We start from the raw sequence: 14,010 nt of genomic DNA on the forward strand, positions 1-14,010 counted from the left end.
AGCCACGTTTTCTCAGCTAGGACTTTTACGAGGTACCGAACGAAGTACCGAAAAGACGAGTTGACAATCCTATCGAAATTCGATTTATTTGTGATCCAGTGGAGTCCATGCTGGTGGAGTGGCGGTTAGTGGTTGTTTCTAGATGTGTGATCTTCGCAGGGGAGGCCACTTTGCTCGATGATGTTCCAGACGCAGGATTCGTCCTCAAGTGAAGGCCCAAAACAAATCAGCATAATGCTGATATCTGCAGGAGGTCAAGGAGGTCAAGGAGGCTCAAGAAACCCCGTCAGCTTCCAGTTGATTGATTAGTCGGTTGAGAAGATCGGTTGCAAGTAATCCGGGAGCATTTGCAAGCCCTGCATTGGGGAGCTGGGAAAATATGAGACGAGTCTAGTCTCCTTAACGCAGCGTTCGCTTACGCACCCCTGCGTAAGAGTTACAACGTGAGACCTGGCGCGAAAAGACTTAACAGCATCTGTTAGGGGAAAACAGGAGAAGTACTAGTGATGGTGGGTCAAACAAACCGCCACGTACCCTCCATTTTCTAATTTTCTGATTTTCTACATATGATTTTTTTGGGAATCGAGATAGGTACAAGACACTGCAGCGACGTATGGGGTGGCAGACTTGTCACCTCGGGTCTTACTACTAGATGCAGTATGCAAAGTTACAGCCTTTGCAACAGTTCCTATCCTCCTTACTTATCCTCCTTATCCTCTTCTATCTTCTCATTCGTTAATGCCATCCTTCTACAAAGAACCGCGTACGTAAGGATCAATTCTACGTATTAGAGTACTTGGGTACTTAAATACATATACATATACTTATACCCCCACTTGAGCCGGACCCTTACCTGCTCCACCTAGCTGCTACTCCACAGTCCATGCACGGAGGTACCGTTCAAGCATCTCCACAGTCGGTCCTCCATCTCTCTATCACCAAGTAGCTGATTTATCTTAATAAGTGAGCCGAGCACGACTAAATTCTCGAATCTCTCGTCTAACTGGATCTTCAGTCACTCAGACCCAAGTCTTTCTTTTCAATCGGCTGTTTGTGAAAACAGCAAAGCAGAGCTCTGGAAGTTCTTGCAAATTCGACCTTTAATTTTTTGCGTTTGACTATTTCCCGGCCTGGCTGCTACCTTCGTTCTGTCTACCAACATATAGTCTTTCGCAGAGTTGAACTCGAATTATTTCATTCTTATTCTTTTTTTAATAAAATATATCCCTCGACAATTCGGTTTTCTATCAATCCCAACATCGTTAATTTTCCTTGACGGACTTTTTTACTCGACATTTGCGAATTCCTCCACGGTCGACCTTCTCGTTCAGCTCGATCATAAGAACAAGCCACTAGCGAAATAGCTTAATTCTAAACGGAGTGTGCCATCTAATCCTAATCAAGAGCCAGCTCTCACATCTTCTGTGCTTCCTAAGACAACATACTCGCCGATTCGGTGTCCGGAAATCCGCCGCTGTTGTGATCATATCGTCATCACATCTAGTGTCTCGATATCACGAGACTAACATACCTCGGGAATAGCTTTGTAAGTTTTGCTACCTATGATTTGCTATGTCTCGGAGGTGAAGCGCCTATAGTGTGCCGTCACTGCATGGTTTCTTTGCCGAGTGCCACCAGCACCAGATTTTGTTACCTTGGCTATTATAAACCAGCATATGATCCCCCTCCTACTTCATATAGGTGTTGCCTTATATAGGAATCTCCCGCTGACAAAGTATTGTTTTAGTGTTGTTCGTTGTACGACGGGGAATCGGACACAAATAATCAAGACATCATCTGCACCGGTTCTAAATTAATCCTGCACGGTTCGGATATAGTGTAGGACCTTTGTGCTATCTTCGGATTTGGCGGCTTCTATTAAACCGCATCGATACTTTTCGTCTAGGTACAAGAGTGTGGAGCCATGCCTAATTTAGGGTTAATGGGTTCGCCAACAATGGGGGCAATGGGGGTACATCCTGTTCTAAGTAACAATACTAATAACATACTGGAGGAGGAAGCTGACGGAGGGGTCGGGATCGCTGTCGGCCCCGTTTCTAAGCAATCCACTTCCATCATAGCCATTCCAGATCAAGATCAACCCCTGCGACAATCCGGCTCGCCTACAAAGTCCGACTCTGCGCCGCATTTTCCTTCTACTTCTCAATCCCACTATCATGCTGACGGCAACGACACAAAACCTGAGCCTTCTGCTCTAACTAAAAAAGGTCCAGACTCTATCTCTAATAATCAATCGCGTGGACACCGCAAGAACGCACCCTCTGTCGATGCCGTCCCGCGTCAAACTCTTATGAAAGCACTGGCTTCTGTCGCACGGAATAATAAACCTGAAGCATTATCATTAAACAACATGTTGTCCGCCCACTCAGCGGTCGATAAACGACCTGGCAATCCTTCTTCCTCTCAACAACTCTCCGACGCTCTATCCGAGCTTGCCGCCCGAAATATAACTCCGACCACCGCATTCCCCTCCTTACAGTCACCATGCTTCTACCACAACCGATTTGATGACGCAGTCGATATTGATAAGGTCCTCGAAGAAATCAAAAACGACGAGTGGATGTCTCATTCCAGATTAGTGCAGACCGCCACTGGCGTTCGTGAGGTGTCGAAGCAGCTGCAGCGCCGACCTATCCGCCGAGCTGTCCGCAGTGTCATGATCGTCACCAAAGCCCGCGATAATGAATTGGTGTATCTGACTAGAGAACTCACCATGTGGCTATTAAGAACTCCCCGATACGGCTCAGATATAGGAGTCAACGTCTACGTTGATGCGAAACTACGCAACTCAAAGCGTTTCGGTGCCTCTAGCATTGTAGACGAAGATCCTCGCTTTGAGTCTATGCTTCGATACTGGTCTCCGGACCTTTGCTGGAGTAGCCCGGAGAAGTTTGATCTTGTTTTGACTCTTGGAGGTGACGGTACTGTACTGTTTACCTCCTGGCTCTTCCAAAGAGTTGTTCCTCCCGTCTTGTCGTTCAGTCTGGGGAGTCTCGGCTTCTTAACAAGCTTTGAATTTGAGAAGTATAAGCAGCATCTCAACAAAGTTATGGGTGACGATGGTATGCGTGTCAACCTTCGTATGCGATTCACGTGTACTGTCTTCCGTAATGGTACCTCGGGGGGTCCGGATATGGAAGAGGGTGAGCAGTTTGAAGTTCTTAACGAGCTTGTCATCGACCGCGGCCCATCCCCTTACGTCTCCAACCTTGAGCTATACGGTGACAACGAACTCTTAACCGTTGTCCAGGCGGATGGGTGCATCTTCTCCACGCCAACCGGATCGACTGCATACTCCCTTTCCGCGGGTGGCTCTCTGGTCAGCCCTGACCTTCCTGCCATTCTTCTTACTCCTATTTGCCCGCACACATTATCTTTCCGACCGATGGTGCTTAGTGACACGATGCTACTTCGTGTTTCTATCCCGCGGAATTCCCGCGCTACGGCGTACTGTGCGTTTGATGGAAAAGGCAGGGTAGAATTAAAGCAGGGCGACTGTGTGACGATCACGGCTTCTCAGTACCCCTTCCCCACCGTGATGCGTACCGGAACGGAATGGTTTGATAGCGTTTCTCGCACGCTTCAATGGAACACGCGAGCTGCCACCCAGAAAGGCTTCGAGAGCAAAATTGGCGGCTCCGTCAATGAAGACGACGAGCCGGAATGGGATATCGATACCGACTCTGCATACTATGCAAGTGAGGATGGTAGCACCAGCGCGAGTCCTTTACGACGACAGATGAGCCTTCTGGGCATGTAGAGAATTAGATTTAGAGTCTCGATTAGAGCTAGATGTTGGAGTTTCACGCGCAGTTATGTCTGATTTCCACTGCGTACGTGGTAGGAGGATTCAGGTGATCTCGATACACCTCAAGGAGTTCATTGGCGTCAAGCTGGGAGTTTCCGTGGAGCAGATAATCAAGGCGCTTCCTTAGCGAGTAGCCGTTTGATTTTTCGTTTGTTGGGTATTATAGACTTGCGGAGACAATACTTCATATTAGTACTGTACCGTCTTTACATTGCCAGTCGCAACGATGGCGATTAGGCTAGACTCTTACGAATAAGATTATTACGAGGCCTATTTTGAACTAATCTAATCGCATGTGAATATATTGCAAGTTAATCATGTGTTTTCACATTTAACGGGTCAATGTGCGTTTGTATTGTATTGTATTCGTTCGACGTAGGGTGAGTCGTGGACTCAATGTTAGGGTTAGGCAAGGCGGTGTAAAGCTGGTCCTTGTCTATGCGACAGATGGATGCCTGGGGAAATCTTGACTCCATCATATCTGACCTCCACTAAAGTAAACACTAAATCTTACGGGTTGGTGAGGATTGAAATATATGCTGATCTCATTAAGCCCCTGATAGGCAGCCATCAGATGCTGTGCCGCCTAAGGATGATCACTTGGTTAATTCAAGAATTGCTAACATATAAGTAAATCAAGGCTTCACTTGTTATTATTAGATAACTATACGCCGTTTATTCTCAGGATATTCAAGACATCGTCGTTAATTGCGAATTATCAAAAATGACTCGTTATACTCGCGACCAATACGTCGCCATCATTAACGATTTTTACACGTTTCTGACGAGAATGTACATCTCAGACTCAGCGTTGAAGCACCCGCCTGAAGGGGGTTGGCCCAACATCACGCCAGAGAATTGTAGCGGATTTGGGAAGAACGCGTTCGTAGTAGACCTTTTAAAGCACCTTCCGTATATACAGGGAGGACAAGATAACGACGTCGACATCCATTATAAATGCAACGTGTTCGACTACTCTACCGTAACGCCTGAGGAGTTCAGCGGCACTTGGATTAAGATCGGAGAGATACCCGCTACCGCCGACGGACCGGTACCGGCACATATAGTAGTAATTGCAGAGGGCCACGAGAGCGGCGGAGTGGACTTGTTACTAGACACGGAGGAGGGTACGATCATCGAGGAGATAATCCGGCACAGCCGGGGTGGCGAGTGGGACGTGACGGAGTACTTTAACGATCTCAAGCAGAAATACGAGACGTTACAGATGTTCCACATTCCCGGAACCGAAACTGTCCAAGAGATGCCGGACAGCTTTAACGAGGATGAAGCGGTGGCCCCAGTGGAAGGCCCGCAGCACGACGACGAATTCTTCCCGACGGAGGGGGATAATTGCTGGGTCCGCCATATCTACCGGAGCCATGGGTGGCCGGGCCCTGAGTACCGCCGTGACGAGTGTATGGAAGCTATTATTAGGTATAAGGCGATGAGGGAGGGTGTTAGGGAAGAAGGGAATGATGAAGAGGGGATCAGATCAGATCCCCTCGAGTGAGTGGGTTACACTATGACGATGAATGTTGGTCTGTCTCTACTATGTATGTAAGAGATGAATCAATGTCACGTCCCATAACTAAGCCCTAAATTAGCTGAGTTGGCCCCACATCACATGGAAGCTTGGGAATGTTATATTATGGGACTTGAGAAGCATCGTTCAGCCTCTAAACTTTGTTTACTTGGGTAGTTTGTATGACTGTGATGTAATTACTTGTTGCTTACATAGGTTAGGTACTTAGCATCTTTTTTTGAGTAAGATATGGAATAATATTAAGCTTGACCGTAACAACCCTTAGGTATACAACAATGGATACTTATATATCGTGTAACTATTGTAGATCTCGGAGTACTTTAGGTTATTACTGCATCGTAGCTATAAATATTCCTTTAATTGTGGCCTATGCACGCAACTCCTATGGGTTTTGCCCCTCATGTAACTTCGCAACTACGTAGATAGGTACCTATGTATATACTATTAAGATTTCTTTAATCGCAAAACCAATTGCCGACATTATTATCCACAATAGTTAGCTATATTGGTGATGCTTGATGTACCGGACTCTTGCTTGTTTAGCACATTTAGCGCATTCCATTTCGCTTTGCAGTGTTTTGGTAACAATTAAGAGAAATTGGGTTGGTCTACCTGGAGATGGTCACGCTCTAAGTAAATAAGTTACCCTTTTAGGCTGACCTGTAACGCGATCGGGGATGTGATTGGCCAATTTAAGGTATGGTCCAAGCTTTATGCATTAGATCTCAAGACGCGGTCTTGATTACATTTATGTACATAGACTGACACGCCAAAAAGGCCCCACTAATGCATTTACTACTCCAGCACCAACCTCTACTCTTTCTCTTTTTCCTTTCCCTAACCCTAAGTCTAAGTCTCTAAATCTAAGCCCAACATCTATTCTCTTTCTCTCTATTGTAGATTGTAGGAGGGGACTTGTCTCTCGTTTTACTTCCTGTCCCATCTACTTTACACATTGTAGAATGAATATTTAGAATCCGTCATTATCTACATATTACAACAATGTCCCACTCCACCGCGTCCTCACCTCCCACCATGCCGCCCGTGCGCGAACCACGCGAAGCCAGAGGGTCAATCAGCTCCCAGAGCAGTAACCCGGATTCGAGCACAATGTCTTTCGAATCTTCCTTTAGATTAGAATCTGGCTATCCTACACACGACTCCAACACAGAAAAACACCCCAAGGGCAAGCGGAAGAGAACTACGTGTGTACCCCCGGAATCAAAACCAACCCCAACCCCAAATCAGCTTATATCATTGCATGTACTAAACACATCTTGTATTTCTTCTGTATAGGACACAAGATAAGGCTATTCTTGAAGCCGCATATAACTCGAATCCGAAGCCTGACAAGGCAGCGCGTCTTGATATCGTGAGTCGCGTTTCACTCAACGAAAAGGAAGTTCAGGTTAGTATAATCCGTAGATCATAGCGGAGACGCGTGAGCGACTTGGTGAAAACTACGTCAGAACGAATTGGGTCTAATATACCCGTAGATATGGTTCCAGAACCGTCGGCAGAACGATCGCCGAAAATCGCGTCCTCTTTCGCCGCAGGAAATTGCGGCACTCAGATATGGTGGGGGTGTGCAAATACTGTCATCCGACTCTATCCCTGCACAGATGAGTTCGCAAGACGCACCTGTGCAACCGGCGGAGACGCGTATGGGAGACGAAAAAGCCTTCGATTTGGAGAAATCACCTTTCAGCTCCCAAGACGCGAGCCCTCAGCACTCTGTCCATTCTTCCCCGAAGCTGGGCGCCATGGACCAATCTGTCATAGATAACCCGGCGATACCAGAGCCTGAGGACTCTGGAAGACATACACCACCCCCGCCACAAAGGACCGAATTTGAGAGCCTCTCACTCTCTCAGATCTCGTCGGCGTCAGTCGCGTATTTAGCAAACCGACGGAGCTTCGACAATTCATTCTCAACACCCTCTACCTGGGGACGGGCCGGGGATGAGTCGTTTAGGTATGTACTGTCCTTTTTTCAGATGCAAGCATAACTAATGTTTTTACCAGGTTTGAGTCGTTTTCATCCTCTTTTAACTCAGCCGCTAGCAGCTCTCCTGCCTCAATTCTTCCACCGCCTTCCTCGGCATCTTCATCTCGTGTCCGTCTATCACTCTCCCTGGATGGAAAGGCTGAGTTGGTTTCCTCCCATCCGTCACCACCTGGACCTACCCAGATACAATTATCAGGAGACGCGGATACGTTACCTCCGGTCCGCAGTCACAGGACCCTTCATAGGAGCCGGAGCGCCCTACCCGGGATTACTCTCCCGCCCATCTCAACCCTCACTGCTCATCTACCTCCACAGCTTACTCGAGGTCGGTCTCGAGACGTACATGCCTGGGAATCCTGCTGCGAAGCAGACACTCGTGATGAGCTAACGAAACAAGCCGAGAACGAGTCCTCTGGGTCTGCAGTCGCAGCCATTAGCCTTCTGCGATCGAGTAGTAGCTCCTCCTGTCTTAGTAGCCTGCTTCATAGCCATAGCACGGCAAACGTGCTCCAGTCCAATCCTAACAAGCGCAATGCGCCACAGAACAAACCCGCACACCGAGAAGGAGTAGCTAAGAAAGCTAAACTCAGCCGAACAACTAGTAGCGTGGCACGTATGCAGACCCTTCCACCTACATCGCTATTGGACACTCGGCCGGAAACGATCGATTTGGAGAAGCCAGGAAAAGGCAGTCTCACCACCATACTCAGCCCATCCGGCGATTCTGACAAGGAGAACTGGAGCCCAAACTCGGAGGGCAACCCTAATCGCCGACGACCGTTGCCTCCCCCCAAGGTTCAAGACCAAACCATCCCAAGCAAAAATCCTCGCCGCGTAGGACGCCCGCTTGGCGAGCAAGATAGTACCACTAAACGTTCACTCTTCGGAAACAGATCCAACACGGCGCCATCGCTAAAGCCGCGAGGTTCGCCAATGTCGATCTTTGAAGATAAGGGGAGCGCAAATGGGGATGATGAGCCTAGGAAACTACCACGAGGCTCGGTTAGCCCTACTAAGCGTGGAGACCTGGACTGCGTGGCTGGACTGTTATCGCTGAGTCAAGGGAACTGGCGCTGAAAAAAGTCGCCCCGAACCTCTAAAGACTCGTATTCCTCTTAAAGGAAGATAAACTAAGCTAAACTCTAGCATCAGAAGTTATTCAAGCGGCTACTGTAAGCGAAACAGTCTAGATATTTGTTAGGTTATATGCATTACCACGTGAAGGAGAGACCCCCCTGGAAAGGAAAATGCGCTCTAGCTCGTGGATAGCAGAACTTGGCCTCTGAGGAGGAGGAGGAGGAGGAGAAATGGATGGACTGTTTGACCGGAGTTTTTAAATCAGGCGGGTTTAGGAAAAGAAAAAAACGGTTGCGGCTGAAGGAATATTCCTATTTTTCTTTACCTGGTCCCGCAAGCCGATTGGCGTATTCTTCCATCTTTTCTAAGTGGCGTGGCGTGGCCTACTTGGTTAGGCTGACTGAGCACCGCGTGAAGGGGAACTCCTGGTGGTGGTGATGGGTGGGTGGTTTTGCGAGTTCCGTTGGCGGCTGGGAAAGGAGCAGGAGTACCTAATGTTTACGCAATGGTTCGGAAGGAAGGGGGAGGGGAAGTGGTGTTTAGGTGTCTACTCGGATCTGTGTGCGTGAGGGACGGTAAGCGCTGCTCATTCGACACATTACTTACCATGATGTAAACATCTCAATAAAGCGAATCAAACAAACCATGCTGCTGCTGCTGATATTCATATATAATTGTGGATGGCCCAGTGTAAAAATCATACATTCGACAGACTTAGTTTACGAATAAAGGAGACGGGGGGAAGGGGCACGTTGGGTTAGGTAAGGTAAGGCGTAGATGAATACGTCGGGGGCGTTCATTCTCTCGCATTTGGTATCATCGATCTCGTAATTGTACATGCAACAAGACGCGCGCGCGATCCAAACGACCCAAAGGCACCTCGATTTCCTCGTTCTCTTTCGCTATTCGTTTGTTTGATTGATTGTTCTAGGATACCCGTCCAGATAATTGTTTTTCTCCCAATTTCTCCTATTCTTCCCATATCTCTTCCTTATAAGCTCGACAAGACGCTCTGCACACCCGCACTCTTGGCGTCGTCTCTGCTTTGTATAAACGCCTTGAAATCCGCCTTGGCTAGCTTCTTAGCAGCGGCAGGGCCCGCAGACGAAGCAGCTAGGTTGCGGGAGCGCTCGCGCAGGGCCTCGGGGCCGATGATGAAGAGGTAACCGATTTCGGTGAGCAGTTCGACGGCCACCTCGACGTCTTTGGCCAGAGGCCATTCCTTGAGGGCGGCTACGTAGCCGGCGATGTCCTTGGTGACCATGAGACCGCCGGTGGCGTTGACCTTGAACTTCTTGAAGTGGTCGAAGAGCAGGCGCTGGATCTCGAGCGCGAGCTCGCTGCTGAAGACCTCGAGGTTGGCGCCGTCGACGGCCTGTGCGATGAGCTTCGTGCACCGCGATAGGAATAGGCATGTTGTGGTGCATGTTGGTGTTTGTAGCGACTCGATGATGCTGAGCTCGTCTTTGGGTAGGAAGTCGAGTTTCTTCTGCTGAGCCAGAGACTTAGATACCCAGTTGACGATGACATCTACAGTGCTTTTCATGATGCTACTGGCTTTCTTCTCGATGCTTTCGATACCCATCTTCGATTGGGCCTCCATGCTCCTTCGTACAGTGGTGTTGGATTCGGCGAGGCGGATGAGCACCATATTTATGAAGCGGTTCATCATGCTACCGATTGTTACGGCGGGGCGGACAGAAGGTAAATAGCTGAGATCCGGTTCCGTCTTCACGTTCTCTTGAGATGTGGCCTTCTCAAGAGCTGCTTCCAGAGCTGTCTCTACGTAGACTTGTCCCATGTTAGTCAGCAGGAGATTAAGGAGTATAGCAACGTCTTTTGGAGTGTCGCTTGGACTACCCAGCTCGAGTGTTCGTCGGACACTTTCGGCAAGCCATGTCAACATCCTCTTTGCTATAACAGTGCTCAAAATACCCTCTGCCTCTGAAACTTCGATTTCGTTTTTGTTCTTATCGTTTTCCTGGACACCGGCAACCCTCAACATCATGGCTTTCTGTGTCGGGGTGAGATCAGATGATTCAAGCCGCTCCAGATACGCGTCCTTAGCGGATGCCATGAGCTGATTGGTTTGTTGGGCTAACGAAGCCATAAAACCTGTAGGTGCCTTCTTCCTCCTAGAGTGATAAATATTATATTTGAAGAGTAGCGAATTGAACAGTTCTTCCAAGCTCCTTTTCTCACGCTCGATGTACGAATTGCCTACTATATATGGAACGAATAATTCTTCCATCTGCTGATCTAATATCTGGGATATTTGGGGGGAGCAAGGCTCCGAGTGCTCTGTGAGGCCGTGTGCCTTCAAGTCCTCTACCAAGGCACCGATATAACTTCTAGAGGAGTGGAGGGATCGAAGAAAAGCTAATGATGAGATGGTATTAGCTTTCTCTAACACCAACTCCATCCGTTGTTGTATCGACTGCTGGAATACACGTTGTATAAATTTGATCAGGACTGTTTCATAGTAAGGGAATGCCCTTTTAATGATAAACGATTCCTCTTGCATGACGATTTTGACCTCGTCTATAAGTGATTGAAGGCTAGGCTCAACTCCCGGTGGTTCAGAGTCGGGATCTGCCAGTTGATCCCACGTTTCTCCATCCATCGTCACCTCGTCGGTTATAAGTTGGTCTCTGTCAATGAAGAACTGATGTTGATTCACAAAAACAGCGATCACGCTGGCACCTCCATTGAAGTCGTATAGCACCTTGGCACACTCCTTCATATCGTCGAAGTTTTGCTTACGGTAGCTGTTGTTAAACTGCTTCAGTAGATCTTGCTCTAGTGTTTCGCAAAATTTCTCCAATATTTCACGGGTATTATATCTCCTATCATCGTCAATATCGCCATTAGCAAAGCCATTGCGGAATCCATTCGTCTGACCCCAGGAAATAGGGTCCAATCTTTGACTAATTCGCATTAGCTGGTGTGCAATCACAGCGCATCTCACTTTATTTTCGGAGCCGCCCTGACGTTGAATATCTTGTAGTAGTGTAAGCTCTCCGGTTTCGCTAACTTGGAGCCAGCATTGTATTAGAAAGTTGGCGTCCAGCGCCCGCCTTCGTTTCCTATCCAACTCTTCCAGCTTCTCTCCAATTTGGACAGCGATATTCCCACCTGCATCGCCACGGTTGCCTCGCTCATTTCCATTCGGGTTATTAAGGGTGAGATCTAGGGCTTCGAATTGGTCGATAGATTGTTCCAACTTGCGACCTAGAGTATCGACAGTTTGGTCATGCTGGATTTCTCCGCGGCGGGCTTGTGATAGAAGATCCGACTCCTTTGCTTGTAGCTCCTCTGATAAGTTGCCTAAGCCCTGTAGTGCATCTTAAATGACAAGTATCAACACGTGGCTCGTATTAAGGCTTAACGAGGATGGTGGAACAACATACTCTCAAAGGTTCGGATTAAGGGCTTCGGATCAAAGGGTTGTTGAGCAGGTCCAGAACGACGGTTAAAAGATACAGCATTCTCAGCAAGTTCATCGACAAAATCACGAACTATGAAGTCCTTATTGGAGAAATCATCGATAGTAAAGCTGGGACCCTTTGGGAACAGAGCGCGCGATCCGGAGCCTGTCCGTTCCATGGCATCAAGCAGCGATGTTTAATTTGTCATTTGTTCTATAACATGGAGAAGACGTTCGAAGAAAATAAGGAGGAGGGGTTTGCGGTGGTAATATGGGCCGTAATTGCAATCAGGAAGCGTCGTTGTTACTTTGAATGCGCCGACAAGGCGAAGTTGATTTAATTCAATAATTTAGGTACCCATGACGGACTGCAGGGGTACGATATACCGTGCTATAGTGTACCTAATGTACCTAACTCTCTAGCTCTGTAACGCTACCTACAGGAGGTGGAAATAGTGGAAACGATAGAATTATGCATAGTATATGACGCCACGTAAATTGTGGCTGAGCTCTAGTAACATGAATGACCTATATCGTAGGTGGCCTATCGCTGTTTAACATCTGATCCAAATAATCCAGGCTTGACAACTTAAGCCTCTCAATTGCGTATTGAAACGCGAACCTCGATCACCACTTACTATTATGACTTAATATTATACGAGAAATTGTTTCTTAAACCTTCAAATTCAAATTCTTACATCGCTCATTTTCTTTTCATAATCCTTACATATATTACGGCATCATGTCGTTCACTTCTAAGGATACGAAACTCTATCGAGAGGACGAGAGGGCCGGGCATAAGAAGCTCGGTGCAAAAGAGCGGGAAAAGCTCGTGCAGGTACGTGCATTAAACTTCGAGTCCGCACATCTGCTAACCTATCCAATTATTATAGAATTATCTACCCTCTCCGCCCAATCGATCACCGAGTCGGAGTCGCAAGAGGAAGCGGGAGACGTCCCACTTTGGTGTTAGGAAATTCCTTAAGTCGCAGCTCCATGCATTGCTATACATCATTGTACACGCAATATTCTCCGTTTATATCCGAATTCGCACAGCCTACCATGCCGTTACCCTTCGAGTCCTTTCCATACTCAGACACCATCATAACACTCCAGATTATGTCCGAAGAGACGTTAGCGTATACAGAAGGTTGCCTAAGCACGTTAGTATAATATTGACATTGGAAGATGGTGGAAGAGCTGGGGATGCCTTGGAAAAGCTCATCAACGAAGCTTCTGAGGTAGCAGCATGGTGTGCTTCGGCAGGTATTCCTCGATTATCTGTATACGAGAGAACAGGTAAGGGTCATGATTCTAACCAGTTCGAGTTAAACATTAGAAAACTAACAGGTACGCATAGGAATACTTAAACGCTATATGCCTCAGGCACATCGTGCCTTAGCACACAAGCTGAAGGGCTGGTTCGGAAAGCACCAAGCTCCGCCGCTGTCCCTCATTACTCGTGGAGCCTCACCTATTCATTCTGTAAATCGACTGTCTTATGGACAAGACCAGGTTCCGCTAGAGGTCATACTTGTCTCCGAAGATGACGGCCGTGAGGCCATGGTAGATCTTACCAAGGTTCTAGTTCATATGGTCCAGCAAGAGAAGATATTGGCTGGCGACATTACATTGGATGTTCTCGACCATGAGTTATCTGAAGCCGTTATGCCAGAGCCAGACCTACTCATCTCATTTGAGCCTTACGTTGATCTGCAAGGATATCCACCATGGCCAATTCGGCTGACTGAGATCTACTGCGCGCCTGATAACCAGGGCGTAGCATATCAAGTATTCCTCCAAGGTTTACAGAAATATACGGAAGCAACCTTCAAACTTGGAAAATAGAACTAGCAGGTTTGTCTAGATCGCAATGCATAGCGAAGCCGAATCATATTCACGGCTTAGACATCAACTCCTAGTTAACAATATTCTGATTAATAGACACCACGTTATACTATCATTCAGTCGCTATTTCCCCCACAGCTTGTTTAAACCTAGTATTGGTATGGCCATCGAACTTCACCTAGTTAGAGCTAGCCGTTCGACCCCTCATAGACTAGGCGTGCTAGGAGAATTGGGTTTTTCAATCGATACGTCAGGGGTTTTATAGAGGTAGGAATGAT

The 14,010-nt window shown here is 47.5% G+C and overlaps 5 protein-coding genes across 5 annotated transcripts; 4 read left to right on the forward strand and 1 right to left on the reverse strand.

The window, feature by feature from the left end:
- Positions 1 to 2,371: 2,371 nt before the first annotated feature.
- On the forward strand, positions 2,372 to 3,781 carry GL218_06732 (NAD(+) kinase; the record flags this gene model as incomplete). The annotated part of the gene is made up of 1 exon (XM_033583458.1): positions 2,372 to 3,781. One exon carries the CDS (start codon positions 2,372 to 2,374, stop codon positions 3,779 to 3,781), a length of 1,410 nt encoding a protein of 469 aa, XP_033433472.1.
- Positions 3,782 to 4,553: 772 nt separating this feature from the next.
- GL218_06733 (uncharacterized protein) lies at positions 4,554 to 5,339 on the forward strand (the record flags this gene model as incomplete). Its single annotated transcript, XM_033583459.1, has 1 exon — positions 4,554 to 5,339. One exon carries the CDS (start codon positions 4,554 to 4,556, stop codon positions 5,337 to 5,339), a length of 786 nt encoding a protein of 261 aa, XP_033433473.1.
- Positions 5,340 to 6,374: 1,035 nt separating this feature from the next.
- GL218_06734 (uncharacterized protein) lies at positions 6,375 to 8,457 on the forward strand (the record flags this gene model as incomplete). The annotated part of the gene is made up of 4 exons (XM_033583460.1): positions 6,375 to 6,577; positions 6,669 to 6,780; positions 6,869 to 7,347; positions 7,398 to 8,457. The coding sequence occupies 4 exons, from the start codon at positions 6,375 to 6,377 to the stop codon at positions 8,455 to 8,457; spliced, it is 1,854 nt and encodes a 617-aa protein (XP_033433466.1).
- A 991-nt stretch (positions 8,458 to 9,448) lies between these two features.
- On the reverse strand, positions 9,449 to 12,063 carry GL218_06735 (Exocyst complex component sec10; the record flags this gene model as incomplete). The annotated part of the gene is made up of 2 exons (XM_033583461.1): positions 9,449 to 11,802; positions 11,868 to 12,063. 2 exons carry the CDS (start codon positions 12,061 to 12,063, stop codon positions 9,449 to 9,451), a joined length of 2,550 nt encoding a protein of 849 aa, XP_033433467.1.
- Positions 12,064 to 12,626: 563 nt separating this feature from the next.
- Positions 12,627 to 13,732, forward strand: GL218_06736 (Dehydrodolichyl diphosphate syntase complex subunit NUS1; the record flags this gene model as incomplete). The annotated part of the gene is made up of 3 exons (XM_033583462.1): positions 12,627 to 12,722; positions 12,778 to 13,183; positions 13,245 to 13,732. 3 exons carry the CDS (start codon positions 12,627 to 12,629, stop codon positions 13,730 to 13,732), a joined length of 990 nt encoding a protein of 329 aa, XP_033433468.1.
- Positions 13,733 to 14,010: the final 278 nt, after the last annotated feature.

Source organism: Daldinia childiae (genome assembly GCF_008694065.1).
Source record: "Daldinia childiae strain JS-1345 chromosome Unknown Scaffold7, whole genome shotgun sequence".
In the NCBI taxonomy this organism is placed as follows: Eukaryota; Fungi; Ascomycota; class Sordariomycetes; order Xylariales; family Hypoxylaceae; genus Daldinia; species Daldinia childiae.